This window comes from Neovison vison, chromosome 1 (assembly GCF_020171115.1).
Source record: "Neovison vison isolate M4711 chromosome 1, ASM_NN_V1, whole genome shotgun sequence".
NCBI lineage: Eukaryota > Metazoa > Chordata > Mammalia > Carnivora > Mustelidae > Neogale > Neogale vison.
The window spans coordinates 276,125,863-276,150,811 of record NC_058091.1 but is presented as its reverse complement, the minus strand read 5'-3'; the positions used below and the strand labels follow the sequence as shown (position 1 = coordinate 276,150,811).

General features: G+C 44.6%; 1 protein-coding gene, 1 non-coding gene and 1 pseudogene across 5 annotated transcripts in view; 1 reads left to right on the top strand and 2 right to left on the bottom strand.

The window, feature by feature from the left end:
* Window positions 1–9,218, bottom strand: part of SH3TC2 (SH3 domain and tetratricopeptide repeats 2) — a 53,229-nt gene extending 44,011 nt beyond the window's left edge. For 2 of the 4 annotated variants that reach the window (XM_044231839.1, XM_044231858.1), the window contains exon 1: window positions 8,864–9,004. In XM_044231839.1, coding sequence (XP_044087774.1) covers window positions 8,864–8,915 — 52 coding nt within the window. In that variant the 5' untranslated portion in view covers window positions 8,916–9,004. Of the gene's footprint in view, window positions 1–8,863 lie in introns of all 4 variants that reach the window. The other 2 variants (XM_044231829.1, XM_044231848.1) reach the window with 2 other exon arrangements.
* A 2,375-nt stretch (window positions 9,219–11,593) lies between these two features.
* On the top strand, window positions 11,594–11,696 carry LOC122898243. The gene has a single exon (XR_006382929.1). It is a non-coding gene; the product is annotated as a U6 spliceosomal RNA (small nuclear RNA).
* Window positions 11,697–23,455: 11,759 nt separating this feature from the next.
* LOC122893117 lies at window positions 23,456–24,567 on the bottom strand (annotated as a pseudogene).
* Window positions 24,568–24,949: the final 382 nt, after the last annotated feature.

The following is a 24,949-nucleotide window of genomic DNA, read 5'->3' as shown; positions in this document are numbered from 1 at the left end:
TAAGAGGTTGAGCACAAATCAGATTCTCCCATACATTAGTTAATGACCTTGGGCAAGACATTTCATCCATCCGTTTTCTGAGGTTTCACTTTTCCCACTCGCAAATGACAGATGGATCTGAGTTAGCGGTTCTCAACTCTGACTGCCTGTTCGAATCACTCAGATTGCTTTTTAAAAATAACAGCGCCTGAGACACATGTCCAGGAAGGCTGATTGACGTGGTCCATAGTGCAGCCCAGCCATAGAAATTCTTTTAAGTTCCCCAAACGATTCTAATTTGAGCCAATGTTTGGAACGATACATCTAGACTGCTGCTTCTCAAACTTTCATGTGTGTGTGAAAGGCCTGATAGTATTGGTACAATTTAGATTCTGCCTCAATAGGTTGAAAGCCTAAGGTTCTGCATGTCTAATGTGCTCCTGGAGTTGGGGGGGTGATGGGGTTGTCTACTGCTGGTCCCAGGATCACACTTGGAGTGGCCACCTGCTTCTCTACTCTATGACAATTTGAAAAGTTAGATAGACAAGGGGCCAGAGGCCATCACAAACAACATTTTTCTTTTCTTTTCTTTTCTTTTCTTTTGTTCTTTTTTGTTATTCTTTCTTTCTTTTCCCCACCCAGTGAATTTTCAAAGCTTGAATTTGAATTTCTCAACATCACTCAGAAATTGGGATATTTTACATAACCCAGATGCTTGGCTTGGCTTTGAAAGCAGGAAGATCTGTAGTTTGGGACCCTCGGTCTCATGTGGCCCCAGTCGGCTGGAGCCAAGCATTTGCTGTCCCTCTGCAGTCATTCGTTCTTCTCTGACCACCACAGTCTGCACACCGTCAAATTTACCCATTCCCATCTGGCCCCCTTGAGCTTTGAGAGATCGTCCTTATCGCAAGTCTGCATGGAAAGAAACAACGGCTTAAGGATGGTGAATGCCCACCCTGTATGCCCACCTTGAAGAAGGATGTTCATGGCACCCTGCTTTGAGGGAGAGGGAAGGGCAGAAAGCTCTGAAAAGATGTGTGAGGTTTAGAGCAGAAAATGGCAGGTTTCACAAGCCATAATTTATAGACTGCATCAGAATTACCTAGGTGCTGGTTTTTAAAGAGTTGTCTGTCCAAGCCAACTGGTAGAAGAATAGAGAAGAGGGATGCCTGGATGGCTTAGTCAGTGAAGCATCTGCTTTGGGCTAAAGTCATGATCGCAAGGTCCTGGGATGGAGCCCCACATCGGGTTCCCTGCTCAGCAGGGAGCCTGCTTCTTCCTCTCCCTCTGCCCTTCCTCCTGCTCATGCGCACGCTCTCTAGCTAACAAATAAATAAATACAATCTTAAAAAGAAAAAAAGAAAAAGAAAAAGAAAGAAGAATATCTGCATGACTTGAAGTAACCAGCTCTTTCCTAAACTGGATGGGAAAGCATTACCCACCCCCTCCACACGCACATACAAATAATAAATAAATAATACATACAAATACACATAATAAAAAATATACATACAAATGTACATACAAATACAAACAAAACATACAAATAATAAATAAAATGAAGAACTTTTGTTAATAAAAAGATGCAAATAATAGGGTGAAAGATAAGTGAGGGGAGTCGAAGAAAATAGAACAGAATGTATAGAATGTAAAGAACTCAAATCCAGAATATATGAAGAATTCTAAGCAGCTTTCAGAAACAGATGGGCAACCCGCTAGAAAAATGGACTAAAGGTGGGGCGCCTGGGTGGTTCAGTGGGTTAAGCCTCTGCCTTCGGCTCAGGTCATGATCTCAGTGTCCTGGGATCGAGTCCCGCATCGAGCCCCGCATCAAGCCACACATCAGGCTCTCTGCTCAGCAGGGAGCCTGCTTCTGCCACCTTCACCTGCCTCTCTGCCTACTTGTGATCTCTCTCTCTGTCAAATAAATAAATAAGACCTTTGAAAAAAATGGACTAAAGGCACAAATAAACACTTACCAAAGGCAATATCCAAATGGCCAATAAATTTATGAAAATTTTCTCAAACTCATGAGGGACATGAAAATTAAAACTACGATGGAACACCTCCACACAGACTGGCTAAAATAAAAAAGACATCCCATATACAGCAAGTGTGAGACTAAGGCTTGAAGATTTTTTGCTTGGGAGAAACTGACTTATCAGTTCAAGTTGGATATATGCATGCGGTAAGATCCAGAAATTCCATTCCTAGGCGTATACTCAAAAGAATACGTATATGTGTTCACCAAAATGCATCTACTAAAATATTCAGCAGCAATATGGATAATACGCAGAACCTGGCAACAGCCCAAATGTCCCTCTACACGAGAATGGGTAAGTAAGTGCCAGTCTATACCATTAAGTACAATAAATGAACGGCAACCCCAGGAAGCAGCAGAGATGGATATATTCATCTTGTGAAAATTCACTGAGAGGTACACATGTAATTTTTGAGGATAGTTCTGTATAAACGGTAAAATTTAATAGAAGAAAATTTTAGAAATATTCCTTGAGCTCTTCTCTACCTACTTCACCTCCGAATATCTAGGGGTAGATCTGGAGATGCGCATTTTCAATGAGCATTTTGAGGATTTCTCTTGTCCTTTAAAGTGTGAGAATCTCTAGAGTAGAGAGAGCCTGTGTGCCAGCTGCCTGGGGACCCATGAGCCAGAGGGTGGCCACTTGAGAGACAAGAAGGAATCTGGAAAATTTGGGTGAGCCACATAATAGGAAGAACAGCTAATGGCTGCACAGGGATTCACAGTTTATGGAGCTTTTTGGCACATGGACTGTATTTCAACATGAAAGAATATGAAGACTTAGTTGGGTCTTAAAAAGGGACTAGAGACAAATCAAGGCAAAAAGCTATCATATAGAATACAGTATGTTTAAAAAGATGTATGATTTTTTTTTAATTTTTTTTAAACAGATTTTATTTATTTATTTGACAGAGAGATCACAAGTAGGCAGAGAGAGAGAGAGGAAGCAGGCTCCCCACGGAGCAGAGAGCCCGATGTGGGGCTCGATCCCAGGACCCCGAGACCATGACCCGAGCCGAAGGCAGAGGCTTAACCCACTGAGCCACCCAGGACTGTGTCATTGCCGTCTTAGCTCTTAGTCACTTCTCCACCTGCCTCCAGTGTTAGAAAACAAATGTGCGTCTATTACAGAATATTTGGAAAGTAGACAAAAAGATAATGAAAAATGACCCAGCATTAGCTTCTATGGACCTAAACATCATACATACCAAAAGATGTATGATTTTTTTAATGACTGAAAGGAAAGAGACCAGAAGGTCCATAGAAGCTAATGCTGGGTCATTTTTCATTATCTTTTTGTTTACTTTCCAAATATTCTGTAATAGATGCACATTTGTTTTCTAACACTGGAGGCAGGTGGAGTAGTGACTAAGAGCTAAGACGGCAATGACACAGTCCCAGACTCAACCTTGAGCTTTCTCATTAGCCAGATGAGCCCCGTAAACCCAGTCCATGGGGTTCAGGCAGGGCTGACTCCATTCTCAGCTCCAAATGCGTGCACCGGACTCAAGCATAAGCCAATCACATTATGTTATCCCATGGCCAAGGTGGAGCCGATGAGAACTAGTCCTCAGACCTGCATCAGCACTCTGCAGGAAGAGATTTCTTTCCATTGCACCCGGAGCTGTGGCTATGCCAGCTCTGTGGGGCCTACCCCCCAGGGAAGGTGTGCCTGAGGTTGAGGCCAAACCCAGTTAAACTTTAGGAGTTTAGGAAAGCTAACTTTCTAATAATATAATTTGGCTATCATGATCTGACCATACCTAAAGCCAACAACCCCTGGACTTTTCATTTATGAATCAACAAATTACTTTTGGTATAAGCTAATTTCATTTTTGTTCTTATTATTATTATGGGTGAGAAAAAAATACTAATTTTTTAAAAATTGACACTTAGTTAAAAACTGCCAAACTCCTTTCCAAAACAGATATACTATTTTGCATTCCCATCAGCAATATAAGAGAGTTCTGGTTTCTGGTTACTCCATATCCCCCACCAACCTCTGAAAGTATCGGGCCTTTTAATTTTAGCCATTCTGTGGGTGTGTAGCTTTATCTCACTGTTTCAGTTGACATTTCCTTAATAACTAATGATATTGAGCATTTCTTTCATGTGCTTATTTACCATACATACATTTTTCTGAATGAAAGTGTCTTTACAAACATTTTGCTCCATTGCATTAGGTTATTTACCTTCTCATTATTGAGTTATAAGGGTGGGTTTTTTAGATCTTATTTATTTGCCAGAGAGAGAGAGAGCAGAAGGCCGAGCAGGCGGAGGGAGAAGGAGACTCCCCACTGAGCGAGGAGCCCTATGTGGGACTCAATCCAAAGACCCTGGGATCATGACCCAAGCCGAAGGCAGCTGCTTAACTGACTAAAACACCCAGGTGCCCCAGGGTGGTTTTTATTTGTTTATTTTTTAGTGTTCTGGATACACGTATCAAATGTGTGGTTTTCATGTATTATACCTGAGTCTGTGGCTTCCTTTTCATTTTCTTGGTAGATTTATATGGGGAGGGGGAGCAAAATTACTGGCACAGAGATCAGCAAGATAAGGAGGAATGAACTTTGCATACACAGAGACAGCAGAAGCCAGCCTGTATGTACCAGAGAGGTCAGGGATCATAGGGCTAAAATTGATAAATAAGGCAGAGTCAGGATAAGGACGGCATTTCAAAGCAAGCAGAGGAATTTAGAATAGATACAGCCAGCAATAGGGAGGCATGAAGCATTCTTGAGCATGGGAATACCATAATAACAGTGGAAATTCTACCTGGGGTGGCACGAGAAGGACAGGGGAGAAGGAAAGACGAGAGGGAGGAAGGCCAGCTAAAATCTGTACGGCAATCCAGGAGTGTATGTGTGAGACTGTGTGCTGCGATTTTGGCAAATGAGAGGGGAGGGGATATCGTGAATGACGTGGTATTTTAAAGATAGAAAAGAGAAAGCATCTTGACATATCGAGAATGAGGGATAAAAATAAGGAAGAGGCAATACTTACAGAAAATGAAGAGATAAAAGGGATTTAAGAGATCATTTCATTCTACTCCTCATTTTACTGCAAAGAAACAAAGGAGTAGTGATTCTACCAAGGTCACATAGCAAGTTTGTGTCAGAGTCAGAGGCCCTCCAGATCCCTGGGGGTCAGACCGTGCTGCCATCACAACATTAACCCGACCTCCGATCTCTGAAGTCTGAAGTCGCTAATGTGGAAACATCTCACTCTCAGCAACTTGCTGGATGTGAGCCCCCACCTTCCACCCCAACTTTAAGAAGAAAACTTGAAGAGGGGTTTCCCTGCATGCATATTTTTTTTCCTTCTTTGTCCTGATGGTCACACCATCGGCAGGTTTTAATATGTAAACCTACACTGTCCTTGTTAGGACAGATGCTAATCACAGCCATGGCTCCATCTCCCTACATGGATGTCTCTCCGATCACCATGTGGAGGGAGGGGGGAAAAGCAAGATGCGTAACTGTATCATTTTGTTTCACTATCAAAATCTTCAGAAAAAAATTATTTGCAATGATTATGGGCACAAGGACATGTACTAGAAGAACAAAATCACTGAATTCATAAAAGTGATTAACGCTAGGAAGGAAGGGAGGGGGGAACTGAGACTGGGGAGAACTACCAGAAGACCCTCCTTGCCCCTGCAAAGATGTTTTTTAAGATTTATTTATTTATTTGACAGAGAGAGAGAGAGAGTGCACAAGCAGACAGAGAGGAAGGCAGAGAGAAAGGGAAGAAGCAGGCTCCTTGCTAAGTAGAGAGCCCAATACAGAGCTCGATCCCAGGACCCTGAGACCATGATCTGAGCAGAAGGCAGAGGCTTAACCCACTGAGCCACCTAGGCACCCCTGATTTTTTTTTTAAGTAAGAGAATGAAATAAAAATACTCTGAAGTGGATATGGTGTAATGTAGAAAGGTGTTAGAGTTAGATGGTGGGTTTATTGTTCTGAAATTCTCTATTATCAGTAAGTTCAAAATGCCTCACAAGCTTTCTAAAGTTCAAATATGAGGCATTATTCACTATTACCAGCATTCTCCCTCAATTTCCTATTATTATACTCATGATTCACATTTACCAAAAGTGTTGAAAGTTAAAAACACCAGTGATCAATATAGGCAAATGTTCTCTCTCACATCCCCTGTTTAGGAGTATAAGTCTGCCAAATTTCTTTAAGAAATTGTTGACGATTATGGGGCAGTGCTAGAAGCTTTTAGGTCAATGAACTTTGACATGACTTATTCTGAGATCCTCTATGAGCAACTATACTTTATTAAACAGCAGCCAGACTCTCCAAGGTTCCAGAAAGACAGACATGACGGCAATTGACCAGAACCAGCACCTCTCACCGTGTGCACTGGGGAGATTTATGTGAGCCAATGAGAAGCATTACCGGGAACAGATGCCACAGGCAGAGCCCACGTGTGGGAATGCAGGTAACCTGGGGTGGCCAGAGCCAACATTCATCATCGTGTGACACCGCAGCAAACCAGCTAGGCATCTGTCCAGGGCTCAGTGTTACCAAGGGCCTCCTCCTTTCCTGCATCCCTTCCCCTGAGGACTGCTGGTTCTCAGGACGGCTGGTTCAGGACTGCTGTTGACTCCCCCTTAAATGTAATGTAATGTAATGTAATGGCAGAAGCAGCCAGAAACAGGAGCACAGTGGAGCCAGGAATAGGGAGAAGGGTTGTAGGAATAGTCTTTACTAGGGAACAATAAAACAGCCCACAAGTACTGAGGGGTAATCAGAAGCCAAACCGTTCACCAAATCCAGGAGATGAATTATCTGATGTAATCCTCACCCAAAACTCCATGTGACAGATAGTACCATTCAATCCAGTTTACAGACAGGAAAACTGAGGTATGAAGAATGTAAGAGATTTGCCCAAAGTCACAGAACTACGGAGTCACTCCAGGATATGTCTCATACTTTGTTCCATTTCTCTAGGATAAATAGGGGAGCGTAACAGGGGGTGTTTATATCAATGGTCCTCAGACCTACAAGACCCCTATCATCCTCCCTAGGGAAAGGCCCCGACAAGTGCAGAAAACAGTTTGGGGACATGGCATGAGAAGCCTCGATAAAGGAAATGGCAAGTTGACTCAGAGAAATAGTGGATTCGGGATGCCAACCATCTATTGATGCCCCAAACCAGGTGAAACCATGAAGTCACTGGATGATAATGTCATAAGAACTCTGAGGATGCTTTCTTTGGTGTTGGTTGGTTGGCTGGTTGGTTTTGAGCCACAGAATTCTTGTACATGAAATCTTGGGCTGAGGACAGGATGTCAGACAGAAGCAGATCTGCACCTGGGGCTCAGAGAGCAGGAGCAGAGCTCCAGAGGGCACCTCTGCAGGCCATGCCTACAATCCCTCCTCTTATAGATGAGCAAACAAAGGCTTAAGAGAGAGTTTAATGTGCTGGGGTCATAGAAGTATAAATACGGTTGACATTTCTTGTGCTTAATTCACTGTGTGTCAGGTCATTTTAAGTGTTTCACACATAGACTTAATCCCTACCACAACTCTATGAAGAATGCATAATGATATCACAAATCCACAGACAGGGGAACTAAAACAGAGAGGGTAAGTAAATTGCTCAAGTCAAGTCTAAGAACCACGATCAAGCCAGACACTGTGGCCTCAAAGACCCGGTGATTCACCATGATGATGCCTGCCCATGTGTGGATAGACTGAGTCAGATCTAGAACTCAGGTCCCTGGCTGGCAGACCAGGGATCCCTCATGTTCCCCCACACTCCATTCAGCATCTGCTCCTGTGAGGTACAATGGCAATAGGATTTAGCGAAAGGATCTTAAAAGTTTCTAAATCTTAGAAATCTGGAGAAGCAAAATGTTTTCATAGGTAGAGATTGTTCCTTTTTGCCAAGGGCATCATTTGCGAATCTGTTTGCCTTGGCTAGGGGTTCTCCTGGGTTCCCTGACCAAGGAACCACATGGTACTCTAGGAAGACATGGAATCCTAACAAGGGTTAGCAATGATTCCTTGGCGTGACGCTCTCCTATCTTCCAAGAAGTCCTCCCTGACTGCCACCTTCCCGCAAAGCTGCCATGCATCCTGATAAATTCCCTACTCAAGATGGCAGGACCCCACCTTGGTCCTACTCCTAAAAGAAGCAAGGAGCTTCCATTAGGGTGACTAACCACCCCGGTTGCTGGGGACTCTTCTGGTTTTAGCAGTAACTACACCCTGAGAAAGTCTTTGGGTCCAGGTGAACTGGAATGGCGGATCACCTGATGTCAAGTCCCAGATGACTCGACAATTTCTTAAGGCGACAGGTCTCCATGGCTTCAAGTTGACGTACAAAAAAAAAAAAAAAAAAAAAAAAAAAATCACACTTTAATAGGTAGGAGGTAGGAAATTGCCCGTTTCTCTCTAGTGACAGCAACTCTGATGAAAATAGGTTTGAGTGACAGAGGCCAAATTTATGACCACCCATGGGCCCCAGAGGCACTCCCTGCCCGAGGTTCCTTCCTGACCTAGGGAATTCTGGGAAGAAAAGACGGAAGGGTTAGTCACACCCTGCGAGCGGCAGCCAAGAGCAGCACCAGCTCCTCACAGAGTGAGCTCAAAGTCTCTCTTCAGGAAAAGTAGAAGTTTCCCAGGGTCTACTCCCTTTTTACAAAGCCAGAATGACAAATACTGAATGAGGGAAGGAGGAGAGGGAGTCAGAAAGCAGAGGCATCTCCCCGTCTTTAGAAAAGTCACTTGCCTTACCCAGCAGATCCCTGAGTCTTCACTGAACCAACCACCTCAAGCGAAGCCACAGGCCAAACCCAACCCACCCCTTCCCCCCAGGAAACTCACCTGGGCCCCAGGACAGACTCAGCTCCCCGGGAATGCAGAAGCAGCCACCCATGTGTGTATCATTCTCCCCAGGCCAAGGCCCCTGGGAACACCAGCCAGAAGAGCACTGGGAGGGGACAGCCTCCCGACAGTGTCCCTCCTCCCGCCTCCTTCCTGGCACACTAGGGACCAAAATCCAGCTCAATGCACAATGGAGCCTTTGAGATCCGGCTGCTGCAGGAGGCCCAAGGAGGAGGGGAGGGGCAGCCCAGCCCTCAGAACGCAGAGTCCTTACCATCTCAGGCCTCTGACTGAGGAGCCGCGCTCCTCCCTGCCTCTCTGCAGATTGCTTCAGGCCTATCAGGCTCTGGCACATTCCTCACATTCTAGGATTGAGATACACAGTTAGGTTCCTGCGGGGGAGGCCAGGATAGGGGAGGAGGGCAGAGACTATCCCAGACATCCAGGCTGCTGTTCTTGTTCTCCCCGGACTGACTGGGTCCACACTGACCCGCCTGCCAATGAGAAAGCCAAGCCCACCCAGCGTCTCTCTGGGCACACCTCCCTGGGCTCTCTGGGTGAAGGTGGGGCTGTGAACCCCAGCAGCACCCGGGAGCAACTCCTCGCCAGTGAGTGTGTGGGGCCCTAGCCCCTGCTCCCAAAGCTTTGGTCAGAAGGGATCTGGGAAACGGCCCGGTGGAGCCCAGCATCTTTCCAGATGAGAAGATGCCTTACCCCGTCTGGTAAGGCTCTGAGTATGCACAAAAACCTGGCCACCCCAGACCAGCCTCTTTCCCATTGTGGCCAAGGAGCTGAGCCAGAGAATACAGCGGACACAGTACAGAAAACCTCCCGTGACATCTTTCAAAGGAGGTAGAGAAAATATGGCTGAAAGTCCACAAGACTGAGAGCAGAGACACGACTGATTTAGTGACCAAGCTCATGGGTCACTAATTACCTATTTTCTTAATGCCTAGAGCAAAGTTCGGTGGTGAGTGAACCAAGGAGGGAGGAGGGGCGGCCAAAAGGATGCAGGGTCTTAAGGGCTGGCATGCAGGCTCCGTGCAGGCTGGACTGGAGGTCAGTGTCACACACATTTTAAAGAGGGGGGTGGCCTGGCCATGTTTATATTCTCGGAGGAGCACTGGGGTGATGGTGTAAAGGATGGCCCAGGGGTCAGTCTCCCTGGAGCAGTCACGAGTGTCCACCACACACAGCAGCTCAACCTCAGGTGACAGAGTCCGTCTTCAGTTTCAGTGCTGACTCATCTTGACTCCCCGGCACTGAACGCTTGCCACGGGCCAGGCACTCACTATACACGACTGCATTTAAATCCCGTAACAGCCCCATAATGAAGGCCCTAGCAGCTCTATCCTAAGTGAGGAAACTCACAAAGAGAGGCGTATAACTTGTCCAGAGCCCCACTATCTAGGTTGTCACATTTGGGGCTGGAGCCCCGTTTAATTGATTCCACAGATCAGGAGCTTTACTCTTCCGACATACGAGCTCTTTCTGTGACCATGATGAAAACAAGTAGATGATCTGAAGTGAACCCTCAGAGCGTTCCAACCGCGATGGAAGACCCAGGAGAGGTGGGCTGGGGCGGGGGGTTGGGGGTAGGACGGACAGGTTCTCTCCGATCACATGGGGATCATGTGGAGGATGTTTGCTCTGCGCACATCTGCCTAAAACATCTACTTCCCAAAATGTCTCATGCCTTTTCCCTCACAAAGCAGTGTTTTAGGATGTTTTCTCAGACTTAAGATAAAAGAGCAAGAGTTTCTTGAGAAAACAGTCACTCAAAATTTTGGGAGGTACATGACAATCAGACAATGAAGAAAAAGCATGGTTTAATGTGCACATGATGACCAATACTCACATCATTTCTCCTTGAGTAGCCTATATACCATTCTTACACAGGTGCAGCAACATAGGCCAAATTGCACGTGACCAAGACCAACGAAAAGAAGCCCATCTGTCCGGGATGACGCCCTGAGGCAGTTGGCTGAGACACACATTTGTGGTAAGTTCATTCTGGTTAAAGTCATTGCTTCTCTTGAGATGCAAGAAACTAGTGCTGTCTTACATGTGGGTAACTCAGATGGATTAGCCTGCACAAAGGGCTTTCCTTGCAGAGAGAGCAGCAGGTTCCAAGGCCCTGAGGCTGGACCATGGGTGGCAAGTGGAAGGAAAAGCATGTGTGGTTGGAGGCTATGAGGCAGGGCAGGGTATAGAGATGTGGTTGGAGAAAACAACTGTAGGCCGGATTGCACAACACCTTGAAGGCTATCTAAGGACTTCAGCTTCTCCTGTGAGTGGGATGGGAGACAGGGGAGGTTACTAAGTAAAGTTGTATCATAAATAGAATTATGGCTTTAAAGGGTCACCCTGGCTGCTACTTGGAAAATAGTTTGGAGGTGCCTGGGAGGGTAGGTCAGTTGAGAGATAATGATGGCCTGCACCAGAGTGACAGCAATGGACGTCGTAAAAGGGGCTTAGATATTAGACATATTTCTGAGTGAAGAGTGTGTAAACTGAGACTCTCCAGAGAAGCAGAATCAGTTGGGTTTAAATATATCTGTGGTACAAGAAGGTCACTGCCCCAACTAAGAAGCCCCTGCTAGGCTTCAGGCACTGAAGACTATGGTGCCATGTTCCTCTGATAAGTAGCCAGACATTCTGGTTTGTCATAGAAACCTAACATCAAGATTTGCATGTGAAGCTCCCAAACTTTTTAATGGTCATAGACTAGTCTCTCTTCAGCAGCACATACACTAAAATTGGAACAATACAGAGACCAACATGGCTTCTACGCAAGGAAGACATGCACATTCATGAAGCATCCACCATTTTGAGCATTGTATAGAACTGTGGAATCAGTATGTTATTCACTGGAAACTAATATTTCACTGTATGTTAATTATACTTCAGTAAGAACAATAAGAATTAAAAAATGAATGCTCACAGACTAATTCAGAAAATCTCCCACAGCACTGTGTAGGTCAATATTTCAGAGCAGACAAACATGCCTATAGTCCAGATCCAGCCCAAGAGCAGCCAGCTGGACTCTTTGGATATAAAATTGGATTTTCTTCCCTGGGAAGTTCACAATCTAGTTGTGATAATAAAATATGCACTGTAGAACTATAACTCAAGGGGAAAGCTGGAAGACAATGTCATGGATGGAATTCTGTCCCCTCCAAAAATGATATGTGGAGGACTTAACCCCCAGAATGTGACTTTATTTGAAAATAGGATTGTTGAGGATATAATTATTTAAGTTGGGGTCATACTGGAGTGGGGAGGGCCCCTAATCCAAAATAACTGGTGTCCTTATAAAAAGAAAGCTCTCTAAGGACACAGACACAGAAGCAGAAGCCCTAGAAACAAAGAGGGGAGTAGAGTTACACATCCACAAGCCAAGGAGTGCTGGGATTGCCAGCAAACCACCGGAAGTCAGGAAGAAGCAAGGGAGGTGTCTCCCTGATGCTTTCAAAGGGAGCAGAGTCATGCAGACACCTTGATTTGGGATCCAGCCCCCAATAGACATGAGACAATATATTTCTGTTGTTTGAAGCCCCCCCCCCAATTTCGGGCAGTTTCTTAGGATAGCCCCAGGAAACTCCACACTCCTGTGTTGTTACCACTCAGAGGTCAGTTTGGGCATTAAATTTGTGGCCAGAAGACTGAAGTTCAAATCCTGGCTCTGCCATTTCCAAATTGTATGCTGTTTGGTATGGAGTCTCCTTTGCAAATAACAATGATGATAGTCAGGGCGAGATCACAAAAAAAGTTCTGCCTCACAAAACAATTGTAAGGGTTTAAAAAGTGTTTATAGGAGTTGGTTTTTCACTTGTGCAAATCTTGCGTGTGTGTGTGTGTGTGTGTGTGTGTGTGATGACTGTTATATCAGTCTTTGGAATGTTGTCCATGCGTCTGGACTCTGAGGAAGAAGGGACATCATTGGTGAGTAGAATGTACCTATCAGCCACAACAGAGACAAAATCTCAGTTCCTATCAGAAAGCCTACAAGGAAATGCATCCAAGTAAAACCAGGTCTTCCTGTCCTCAGATAATCAGGAAGATTCCTTTCACTACCTCAGGCAAAGGCAACCAGCCTAGCCCCCCTAGCTGCATTTCTTTCCTTACTTCTTGACTGGCCATTGTTTTTGACAGACACAAGTTCTGCAAGCAGTTTAGTTAGGAAAGAAAAATGAATCCGCATACCCAACTGTTTTCATCACTATGGTATTGGGTTTTTGTGATTTAGTAAATCAATTTCAAGCAAAAGGAAATATATGTCTCTTTTGCAGGTGTTTTCATTGATAAATTTCACTGGGTGACCTTGGGAAAGTGAACCATTTGCCCTTCTGGGCTTTCCTTACGTAAAGTCATTTTGTGTCCCCACCCATTCAGGTCTTGTTCCAGTGATGACTTTGTTCAAGTTCCTCTGGCAGTGGGGTCCCCAGATCTCCATCCTACTGTGCAGCAAAACTGTGTGTTCTGTACACAGCTCCGAGGCACTATCCCCTCCTTTGTTTCATGTATTGTTCTTCTGCTAATGGATCCCAAGCTTACATTAGCCTACGGGAGTCAGGAGATAGAGATCACATTCTATCCACTTGGAGAGATTTATCAAGATTCAGGTTCCAAGATCTTACCGATCCCCAGTGAAACAGAAACACCGATTAGACCCATTCCATGTAATTCTAATGTGCATCCAGATTTCAGCAAATAATGCCCCAGGGGTTTCTTTTACAGGGATGAAGGACAGGCCCAGGTGTAGACTTCAGGGGTCTTAATGTCCATCTAGCTCTCCTTTTCTTAATCTTCTGATCTAAGCCAAACTTTTTTTTTTCTTTAAAAATTTTTATTTATTTATTTATCAGAGAGAGAGAGAGAGAGAGCAATGATGCACAAGCAGGGGGAGTGGCAGGCAGAGGGAGAAGCAGGCTCCCCATTGAGCAAGGAACCCAATGTGGGACTTGATGCCAGGACCCTAGAATCATGACCTGAGCCGAAGGCAGACACTTAGCCAACTGAGCCACCCAGGAACCCCCGATCTATGGCAAAGTTAGTTAAAAGCCTTAACCATAAGGGGGGACCACATGCAGGGACTCTGGCTCTCTCAAAGAAAAAAATGTGAGGGGGCAACTGGGTGGCCCAGTCACTTGGGCCATGGACTCTTGGTTTCAGCTCAGGTCATGATCTCAGGGTCATGGGACTGAGCCCCAAGTTGGACTCCATGCTTGAGATTCTGCTTGAGATTCTCTCTCTCTCCCTCCCCCTCTTTCCCTCCCCACTATGTTCTCTCTCTCCCTCAGATGAATAAGTAGATCTTTAAAAAACAGATTAAAAAAGAAAGAAAGAAAGAAAGGAAAGAATGTGAGGTGAGAGAGTCCCTCTCATTGTCAAGGTTCAGCATCCACAAATAAACCAAAAAAAAAAAAAAATGACAGAATCATTCAAGAGTTCCTTGTTGATGCAATCTTCCATCTTACTATATCCTCACACTTGTATCAGTAACATGAGTTGGACCCGCCATTTTGTAAGTGGTGAAAGAGTTGTGTGAGAGCAGTCATGTGACCTCTCCAAGGTCTTACTGCTAGTAATTGACAGAAATAGAACATTTCAGCCAGCATCAATATACACAGTGGCTTCACCACTTAAGACAGCCAGGAGTAAATAACCAGACACATATACACAGCATCCCAGCCCCCAACCCCTCCCTCCAGCAACATGTGTCTAGCAATAAAGATCAGAATTGTCTTAACCTCCACAGAACCATATATGTACAGAGGTCAAACAAATGAGAAAAACAGGTTTATCATACATGCTCTTAATTTAAAAAGGTTTCAACAATATGTGAACATGCAGGGAAAGTAGGAAAGGAAAACCATTCAAATACAATGGGCCAGTGCTTCTCAAACTTTAATATGGACATTAATTATCTGGCATGACAGGCAGAATAATGCCCCCCAAAGATGTCTGTACCCCCAGACCCTGTGAATATGTTACCTTACCCGGCTCAAGGGACTTTGATGATAGGATTAAGTGAAGGAACTTGAGAAAGGAACATTGTTTGGATCATCTAGATGTGACCACAAGGACAGTGGGAAGGTCAGAGTCAGAAGAAGGCAGGACAAGAAAACTAGAAGCTGGAGGTCAGAATCAGAGAAAGCAATCTGAAGATGTTGCTACAATGTTGGTTTTAGACTGAACATGGGGCCACAACGCAAGGAGTGTGGGAAGCCTCTAAAAGCCAGAAAAGGTGCAGAATGGATTCTCCTCTAGAACTTCCAAGAGAAACACAGCCCTGCCTACACATTGATTTTAGCCCAGTGAGACCCACTTCAGACTTCTGACATTTGGAACTACGAGATTAATTAAGCTCCTTGGATCAGTGTAAACTTTTGGATTGGTAGCTTAAAAAAAAAAACTCAGTTGTACAAATACAGGTTGTGAGAGATATGGCCAGGCATCTACTTGAAAAAAGAACTAATAGTTCTAAGTCCGGGTGTTCATTTATCATCTCCCCCTCACATTTCTGCTGCCCTATTTCCACCATGCTGCGACACAGTGCCTGACATAGAATAGGCCCTCTTATGTGAAGGAAGGAACGAATGAATGAACAAAATAAAAAAAATTAAGAAAGCTCTTAGTTCTTTTTTCTTAATTTTCTGAGACTGGCCTCTATGTTCCAAGCAGATGAAATCAGTCTGAATACTGATCTTTCCCACCCCTGTTCAAGATCACTCCGCCAATCCTGAAAAGCCTTGTGGTCTGTTCCCAAGAAGCAGACCCTTCCTGAGGGAAAGACTGGCAGGTAGGAAGCTTCTGGAACTGTGCTCACAGGATCCCTAGGGGTGGCGGTGTGGATAACAGAAGACTCAAGAGAGTCCCCAGCTGGTTCCCACAGGGAGCTCAGGGGTCGGTGGGTCCTGCAGAGTCATCCTGGGCCAAGGGCTCTTGATTAACAACCAGTCACTGAACTGGCTACACCCTCGTAATGGCCAGTCATTGAGGGCAGCGGCCCCCTGGGGGAGCATGGACTGGAGATGGTGCTCTTCTGTTCGAGGTGAGCCCCAGAGAGGGATCGGCTGAGAGCTGTCAACCTTGAAAGCTTCCAGCAACGGAGGAAGGAGTGGGCCAGTCGTGATAGGTGGCGCTCCAGACTCCACAAACTTCACCACGCATGCCTTCTGTTTCCTCAGGCACTGGGGTAAAGAGACTATTAAATCAAGCAAAGCCCGGAATAGAGCTCTGTGTCACACCAGTATGAACTAGAGAGGAATAGAGATGCAGAGAGAAGAACACTGATGTGGAAGAGTCCAGAAGGAGGGAAATTGGGACGGCCTTGAGGGTGGGCACAGAGCCTGTCTTGGAGGTAGGGTTCCTCTGAGGTGGGACGTGTGGTGAGGCGTCGAGAGTATGGAGGAGTGAGGTGTGTGTTCAGAGCAGGTCACGGCGAAGGCCACAATGTAACCAGGGAGAAGGAGAAAAAGGGGGCCCACGGGGGGTAAGCATAATAAGAAGCTGATCAGAAAAGAATGGGTGGGTTGCTGGGACCCCAGTCATGGGGTTTTATGTCTCTTCCAGGAGCCTCAAAATGGAGCAGGGACAGCACACAACAGTTCAGAGCTGGCAAAGCAAGGGTGTCAGGGGGCACTAACATGCGAGAATCTGGGGCACCAGTGAGATGGTGACTGAAACAGGCCACCTTGGAGTCAGGCTCAATGAGGAGGCCCAGGGGGACGGACAGAGATAGGAGATCAGACAGACCAAGTCACAAAGTCCTAAGGAGACCGTCCAGCAGCTTGGACGATTCGGGGGAGCGGGTGAACCAAAAGGTGGGAGCTGCCAAGGGGAATTTCAGAGATCATGTCTGTAGTGGTGGAGGAGGAAGAGGAGCCCATGCAGGGCGTGGCAAGGAGTGATGTCCTGCGGGAAGGCCAGGTACTCTGTTTAAAATGGTGTCATCACAGGCACGGTCATGTATGTGTGCAAAAGTTCAGACTGCATATTGAATAAAAAAAATGAGTCCACTTTCAAACCACTTGGCTCCTAACCAAAACCCGGTCCTCTCCCCGAAGGCAACCACAGGCAATTTGCAGTATCCTTCCGAAGTCTGGTTCTGCATTCTAGACAACATATGTCTGATCCCATCTCTGCAGGTAAAATTATATATACGTGGATTCAATACACATGGTTTATATATATAATACATTTATTCCCCTAGAGGATCATCTTATATATATTATCATATATCTTAATGGACTCCTGCTTGACTCTTGGCCTGAACTTAGCCCCCATTGTGAAAATGACAATTCTGACCTGGCCTGTTTCACTTGACTCGTGGCTGGAGCCACAAGTTAGAAAGATGGGAACTCCTGTGGGAAAGAGAGGCTTCAGGAGGGCAGCCCCAGCAACAGGCATGGGCAAAGCTGTCCCAGAAAGGGCTCCTCTTTCCCCTGCACAAAGTCAGAACAAGTGAGCCCCAATGGATTAGCCATGTGGATGGTTAACATTTTCCTATTTCTGGATGAGAGTTGTTAGCCTTGCTTCCTGGAATCTAAACAAGGTTCAAAACAAAATTCTAAACAAAGGGATCCTCTGCTTCCCCAGATCTCGAGTCCATTCCCTGAGAAGAGAGAGCCAAGATACTCCTCCTCTGATGATTTTCCCAGCAGAGCCCCAGGCCTTCCTCCTGCACCTTCCTGGTCCAATTGTTGTGAACATCCTCATGGGGGTAGATTTTTATTCCTATTAACCCCTTTCTTCACATCCTCATAGTGATGCAAGGAAAAGATTGTTTTCTTAATAGCAATTATTCGGGGCTTTTAGATGGCCCACAGTTCAATGGTCTCCCCAAAAACCTGATCTATCAGCATCCAGCTGAGCAAGGTGAAAAAGAGTCTAGACCAAGGTGAGGGGCCCCACATCCAAGCCTGATGCTGTGCCTGCCTCAGCTGGAGGCTGAGAGGCTTCGTGGTGGATTGAGGGTGGGGTTCGTCAGCTGTCAAATGGGAAAGGAACTCCTGACATAAGGGTTTTCCATAGCGGCTGTGAAGAGAAAAGTAGAAAGATCCCTGAAACCATTTTGTTAATTTGAAGCACTGGGAAGCATGGCGTGTGTTTCTTTAAACTGAGTTCACACAACTGGGGGAAACATTTGGTCAAAGAGATGGAAATTCATCTCATCCTGGAATAAAGGAAAAGAATTCAAGACCAGGTTGCCTTCCTCTATGAAGTTAGGCTGCTTTGAAATCCCTTTCATTCAGATCCTCATAAGCCTGTGAAAGGAAGAGGCAGGGTGAAATGCTTATTGCATTTGCAAGAGAAGGGATGGAGACTGAGAAGGAGGCCAGACCTGCTCTCCTCAGCCAGGTCCCTGTATGAGTGCTTCTCCGCAAGGAGAGGGAAACCAGGGACAAAGACCAGCTTCATATAGCATCCTTGTAATTGGCCGAGAGGAAGGACCACGCCCTGCAATCCACAAGACAACAGAGCTCCCTGAACATTCCCAGGCAGGGAAAGGCTGACAGAAACAAACTGTGGGAAGGTCCAGCAGGCCTGCATGAAAAGAGAGATGACAGGCTTGTCACATGGGTAGGTATACGTGAATAATGATAATGCAAGTTAACATACATGGACAACTTCATACAGTTGCACCACATGAGTATTTTAAAGGATTTACTCATTTAACACACACAGCCACACAGAGCGGCAGGTTTTATCATTATTTCCATCTAAAGTTGAAGAACTTGAGGGTCTAGGTAGCCAAGTAGATTTCCAAAGGTTGCATAGTTGGCAAGTGGTAGAGTCAGGATTCAGAACTCAGTGGACTGAATCCAGAGCTGGGCTCTTGACTGGTACACCACTGAGTATTCCTAATCTTTCATCTGGCAAACAATAATACAATCTACATTTGTAGAGACCCGGAGTAGGAAGAGTGGAAGAAATCCTGAAGATGACCTGAGGATTTCATTCAAAAGAGTTTGATTAAGCACAAGCTATGGGCAGGCACTAGGTTGGGATCTAGGTTGGGGTGGGGAGAGTAGCCCAGTGGTAGAGTCAACAGACAGGGTAACTTCTTTCATGGAGCTAACATTTCATTGGAGGAGAAAGATAACAAATAAGCAACAAATTAATTAGCAACAGAAGTGGAAGGGGGACAGGTAAAGTGCAGAAAATGCCAGGATATAACATCACAGGCTTGGGAAACCCCTGATTTCTCCATCCACTTGTCCAGCCACCACCTTTTACATTTGAAGAAAACTCAAGTACAAAACTTATACTCTGGAAGCTACAAAACATCATTGAAAGAAATTAAAGATCTCAGTGAAGGAAAAACATCTATGTTCATGAATCTGGAAGACTTAATTTTGTTAAGATGGCAGGACTCCCCAAATTAATCTATAGAGTCAACATAATCTCTATCAAAATCCCAGCAGCTTCTTCACTGGAAATTGACAAGCTGACACTAAAATTCATATAGAGACTTAGGAACCCAGAATGGCAAAAACAGTCTTGAAAACAAAAGGCAAAGTTCTCAATTTTATACTTCTTGATCTCAAAAGTTACTGTAAAGCAATGGTAATCCAGACAGTGAAGTACTAATATAAGGATAGATCATTGTAATAGAACTGAGCCCACATCAACTGATTTTCCACAAGGGTACCAAATCAATGGAGGAAAAAAATAGTCTTTCAACAAATGGTGCTGGGAGAATTGCAAAAGAATGAAGTTGGATCCGTACCTCACACTGTATATATAAAGTAACTCACAGTAATGGAAACAGAGCATTGCCTTTAACTAATGAAATTGGTTCATTTTGATAATGAGGCAGTTTTTGGCCTTCTGAAGAAAATGTCAAATTTTGGCCCTCAAAAGGCCTGGGAAAAAAGAGCCCACACTTTCCTTGTGACCCTCCAGGGTAAGCTAAGGTGGTCACCAACCCCTCTAACCAAGCTAAAGTAATCCGAGTCTTCCATTTCTGAGGGACCCCTCAACCACATTATATCCTCAAACCTCAGTAGAGTTAAGAGGTTGGTCAGGCCTGGCTTCCTATTCACCCTGCTTCCACTAAGTATAAAACAACATGCTCTATGTAACCCTGTTTTTTTTATACCAATTATACCAAACAACTATTATCCACGTTATCAACTAAATTGTGACCATATCTCCAAATTCATGGATAAGACTAGAACAACCCTACTTACAGTTAAAAAGATCCTATTGATCTTGAGGAGCTTGGCCTTCAGAAGATACTAGAAACATACAATCAGCTGGTAGCAGATGTTATATCAATATGGGCAACCTACAGAGAAGCAGGCCCACTCCAATTTTCTGTCATTTTCTAAAACCTGAAGAGAACATCTCACATCATCACTGAAAATGCTAGCATTTCTTGCACCTGAATTAAGGCTCAAGGAGGGTGGGGAGAAAAGGGGGAGTCACTGCAAGGCCTCAGACCTGCGACTTCTTGCCCTTCACAATGGGAGGTGGTAGAAGACCATCAACCCTCACTCTTCATGGCTGAATCCTGACTCATCATCTCATTGATTCATAATATGATTATGCACACAAGTAAGTAGCACTGTCACTAGCTCATCGGAACATTTGCCGAGTAGGTTGAAGTCAGAATGAAAATGTCCCTCCCACTAGCACTTTCTCTTAGAAAACAGAACAAAGCCCTTTCCCTAACCCTATCCTTTTGAGACTACACGGCCCCCACTTTCATAAGAAATAGAGAAAAGGTTACCATATATGCAAAGGTTAGAAAAGGTCCATTAGATGCAATTTCTTTATCCTTCGGCAATTTCAGCAAAAAATCAAGGGACGGGTGACACAACATTGACAAACCATGAAGCAAGGCTGACTCAAGTCAGAAGGAAGCTTGTACAGCTGTTACAACAAGTTCATTGTGCAGCATTAAGGAAAGAAAGAATTACTATGGGATGGGAAGTGGGGTTGAAGGAATGTCAGGGGGCTGGAAGAAAATTATCATAAACAATAGAGATCTTTATGCCCGCCCTGCTAGGCACAAGCCAAGCTTGGCTAAAACTAACTTTGCTAGCCAAGCTGGGCTCAAATTAGCTTTCCTGCTGGTAGAGTTAGCATAGAAATAAAGAATTTTTGAACTAGAAGTTCTTTTAGGAAAGACCCAGTCTAGAACATATCTATCTAGCTTTTAAAGCCCCATCTATCTGAAAAGACTTTTCTTTTAGCTCCGAATCATTTTTTTTTAGAAGAGATATAACTTGGAGCTCAATAATTAACAATAAAGTTCACTTACTGCATGCTTGTTTTGAACCAGGCATGGAGTGCTTTGTGTATATCTCATTTGTCCCCACAACTGTCCAGCGAGTCAGCACTGTAATTGTTCCTTTTTTACAGATAAAGAAACAGAGGTACACAAGGATGAAGTACTTGCCAGGGTCACACAGCTTGGTTGCTTTAGAGTAGGACACAAGAAGAGCTTCCCTGTTGGAAGCAGGGTAGAGGACAGGGTTCAGAGTGAGGAAATCCCCGCAGCTCATCCTGCTCGCCCCACAGCTCACACGACCCTGTTTGAAGACCTCTGATAAGAAAACTGGGAGATAGAAGTAGAAAATTGCAGCAGCAGCTGGGTCCCAACTTTCTGGGCTGCTAGGTTGGTCCAGGGCACAGCTGGGGCTGCCTGTGTCTCATGGTAGTCATGGCGAGGAGGGGTCAGCTCACAGGGGAAGGCCCTCACCTACACTGTGACGCTCCCCAGCATGGGGGTGAGCCTGCTGAACGTCTTCCTGAAGTCACATCACGGAGAGCAGGAAAGACCCCAGTGCGTCACTTACCCTGTCTCCACAGGAGAGCCAAGCTCTTTCCCTGGGGAGATGGTAATCAGACTCTATCCTTAACCCTCATGAGAATCCACTTCTGACTGGCTATGAGGAGATGAATAAGGAGAACCCAGACTACTACCCAGTGGGGACTACAGCACTGGTTTGGACCATTACTCTGCCCACGGACCAGTAAAGTATATGGGACCTTAAGCTCACTTCCTCACTTGTATCAAGTTATGACCCATACACTGAGCTTCCATCCCATTGCTTATGGCAGGAGATGGCTTAAATAAGTAACCTAGATTGTTCTACTGGGGAAAAAAAAATAAAAGAAGAAGGAAAGAAAACCAGAAGATAATCTGAGTTACTAAAGGTCAAGGAAGGATAAAAATGTGACAAAGATAAATATTTTAATACATACTTTTAAGGAAAGTCAGTACTTTTTTTTTTTAAATATATACTTACTTTTAAGGAAAGAAAGGGAAATCCTTAGGATCCAGAAACAAGCATAGAAATTGAAGGCCTATGAATAAATGGGAGCAGATTCCATGGGAACCCTGGGGGTTCTCAGTCAGATGAGTCGGAGCTAGGGCTGGAATTCTAATTCCCCATCCTCCTTCGTAGAGATGGCTTTGGGCTTAGGTCAAGCAGCGGAGCTGGAAGGTTGCTCCCTGCATACAGCCTGAAGTCTGGAAGTGTTGCTATTCCATCAAAAAGGGATTTGAAAACTTCCTTCCACCTTCCAAGGACACCCCAGAGGAGCTATGCATCTGCCTGAGGACTTGTGTGGAAAAATCAAAACCCAGTTCTGCTCCTTGAGAAGGTATGAGATCTGAATTTACCCTAAATGCTCTAGGTATGCCAGTCAAGGGCAAAAACTAGCCCCTGGATGTTAATTCTCTAGAGAGACAACAGACACAATCACAAAAACTACTCTTCCACAGTGTAGGGTTCATGAGAAACCCAATTTTTTTTTAATGTTAAAGAGTAGCTAAGAGTATGGTTGACCCTTGAATAACACAAGTTTGAACTGCATGGGTACACTTAAGTGTATTTTTGATAAATAGAGTACTGTAAATGTATTTTCTCTTCCTTATGATTTTCTCTTTTTTAAAGATTATTTATTTATTTATTCATGAGAGACAGAGACAGAGAGGCAGAGGGAGAAGCAGACTCCCCACTGAGCAAGGAGTCCAATGTGGGACTCAATCCCAGGATGCCGGGATTATGACCTAAGCCAGAGGCAGATGCTTAACCATCTGAGCCTCCCAGGAACCCTTCTCTTTCTTTCTTCTTTTTAAAGATTTTATTTATTTATTTGAAAGAGATCACAAGTAGTCAGAGAGGAAGGCAGGGGGACGGGGGAAAGAGAGCAGGCTCCCTGCAGAGCAGAGAGCCCGATGTGGGGCTCGATCCCAGGACCCTGAGATCACGACCTGAGCCAAAGGCAGAGGCTTAACCCAGGTGCCCCCTTCTCTCTTTTTTTTTTTTTAACTCAAAACATTTAATTGGTTGATTTTCACAAGCTGTACATGAAATTTCTAACCATCACAATTCAGTGAAGTACAAAATGATACATTTTAGGCTGCAGGAAGGGAAGGCAAGCAATCGTGGTGGCTGGTCCAAGGGTAGGAGTGTGGGAAAGTTTTTTTTTAAAACCGAACCCCTCATTTCAGTGTGCAAAGAACTTACTCTGATCTCTATTAAATTGTATTGAAAACAAGTGGACTAATTAAAAAGCAAATACTACTCTATGTTGGGGTGGAAATAGGAAGAAAGCACAAGTCCTTCAAAGCAGGAGGGAGACAGTTGGGGGAAGGTTCTGTGGTTCACGCTGCTTCATTTCTACTTTCGGTGGTCTCAGGAAGGGTCTCAGGAAGGGTCAGTTCTTCTCTTTCTACGCCTTTGGATATGCTTGGAAGGTTCACCAGCTGCCCACACGTCATCTCGACTTTCCCCCAAAGTTTTTCTGCCACTCCCTTTCTCATTTGGCTTTTTCTCCAGTTTCTATCTCTTTTTCCCTTTGTTGCTTCCTTTCATGCATCTCTTTGACTTCTCTTTCCTTTTAATTTCCAGGTCAGCAAAGAGTTTTATGGTCTGTTCTTCTTCTTTTTTTTTTTTAAGATTTTATTCATTTATGTGAGTGCTGTGAAGTGTGTAAACCTGGCGATTCACAGACCTGTACCCCTGGGGATAAAAATATGTTTATAAAAAATTAAAAAATTTTAAAAAAAGATTTTATTCATTTATTTGAGACACAGAGAGAGTGCACACGTGTGCGTGCACATACGGAGGGGAGGGGCAGAGGGAGAGGGAGAAGCAGACTCCCTACTGAGCAGGGAGCCTGTTAGAGGTTCAATCCCAGGTCCTTGGAATTGTGACCTGAGCCAAAAGGCAGGCGCCCCTGGTCTGTTCTTATATACTGCTTGTTTGAACAACTCAGAATAATCCTACCCCACATTTGTGGGGTTTCCTTCATCCTTTATTGCTTCTTTCACTCTCACTGTGTGATCTGTGTATTCTTTTACTGCTTGAATGAGATCCACAGCCCTTTTCTTTGGTTCCTGACCCAGGAGCAACTTGTAAGCTTTGTCCACAGCCTCAAAAGACTTTTGTGCTGTCAACATCATCTTGATTCCAGTCAAGATACACTAATATGGAACTCTGTCGAAACTTCTTTTTTATTCCTTCATCTGTCACTTCAGGATCCATCTGAAGAACCTCAAATGGGTTCAAAGTGAAGTTAGAGGAGCCAGAACAGGTCAGTCTTTCAAGCTGATTTTTGGATGTTAGAACTAAGTCTCTCTTCTCTATTCGTTTTACTTCATTGTAGAAGGTCATAAATGCTTCCTCGGGGCTCCTTCTCCCAGGAGGAGACCCGCTCTTTCCTAGGGTCACCATTTCTCTTTCCTGATTTCCTGATGATTGTCTTAACCACGTTTTTTCTCAAGCTTACTTTATTGTAAGAATACAGTATATAATACATAGAACATACAAAATATGGGTTAATCAACTGTTTATGTTATCAGTAAGGGTTCTGGTCAATAGCAGGAATTAATAGTTAAGTTTGGGGAATATAAAAGTTACACACAGATTTTCAACTGTGCAATGGGTCAGCATTCTTAATTCCTGCATTGTTCAAGGGTCAACCATAGATCACAGAGAGATACAAATCACACAAGGAAATTAACTGCTGAGACAGAAAACCAGCAAATGCAGCCAGCCTATATATCATCATTGCAAGAATGGGAAATAATAGAGTTGGAAATGAAAGAATAAGCAG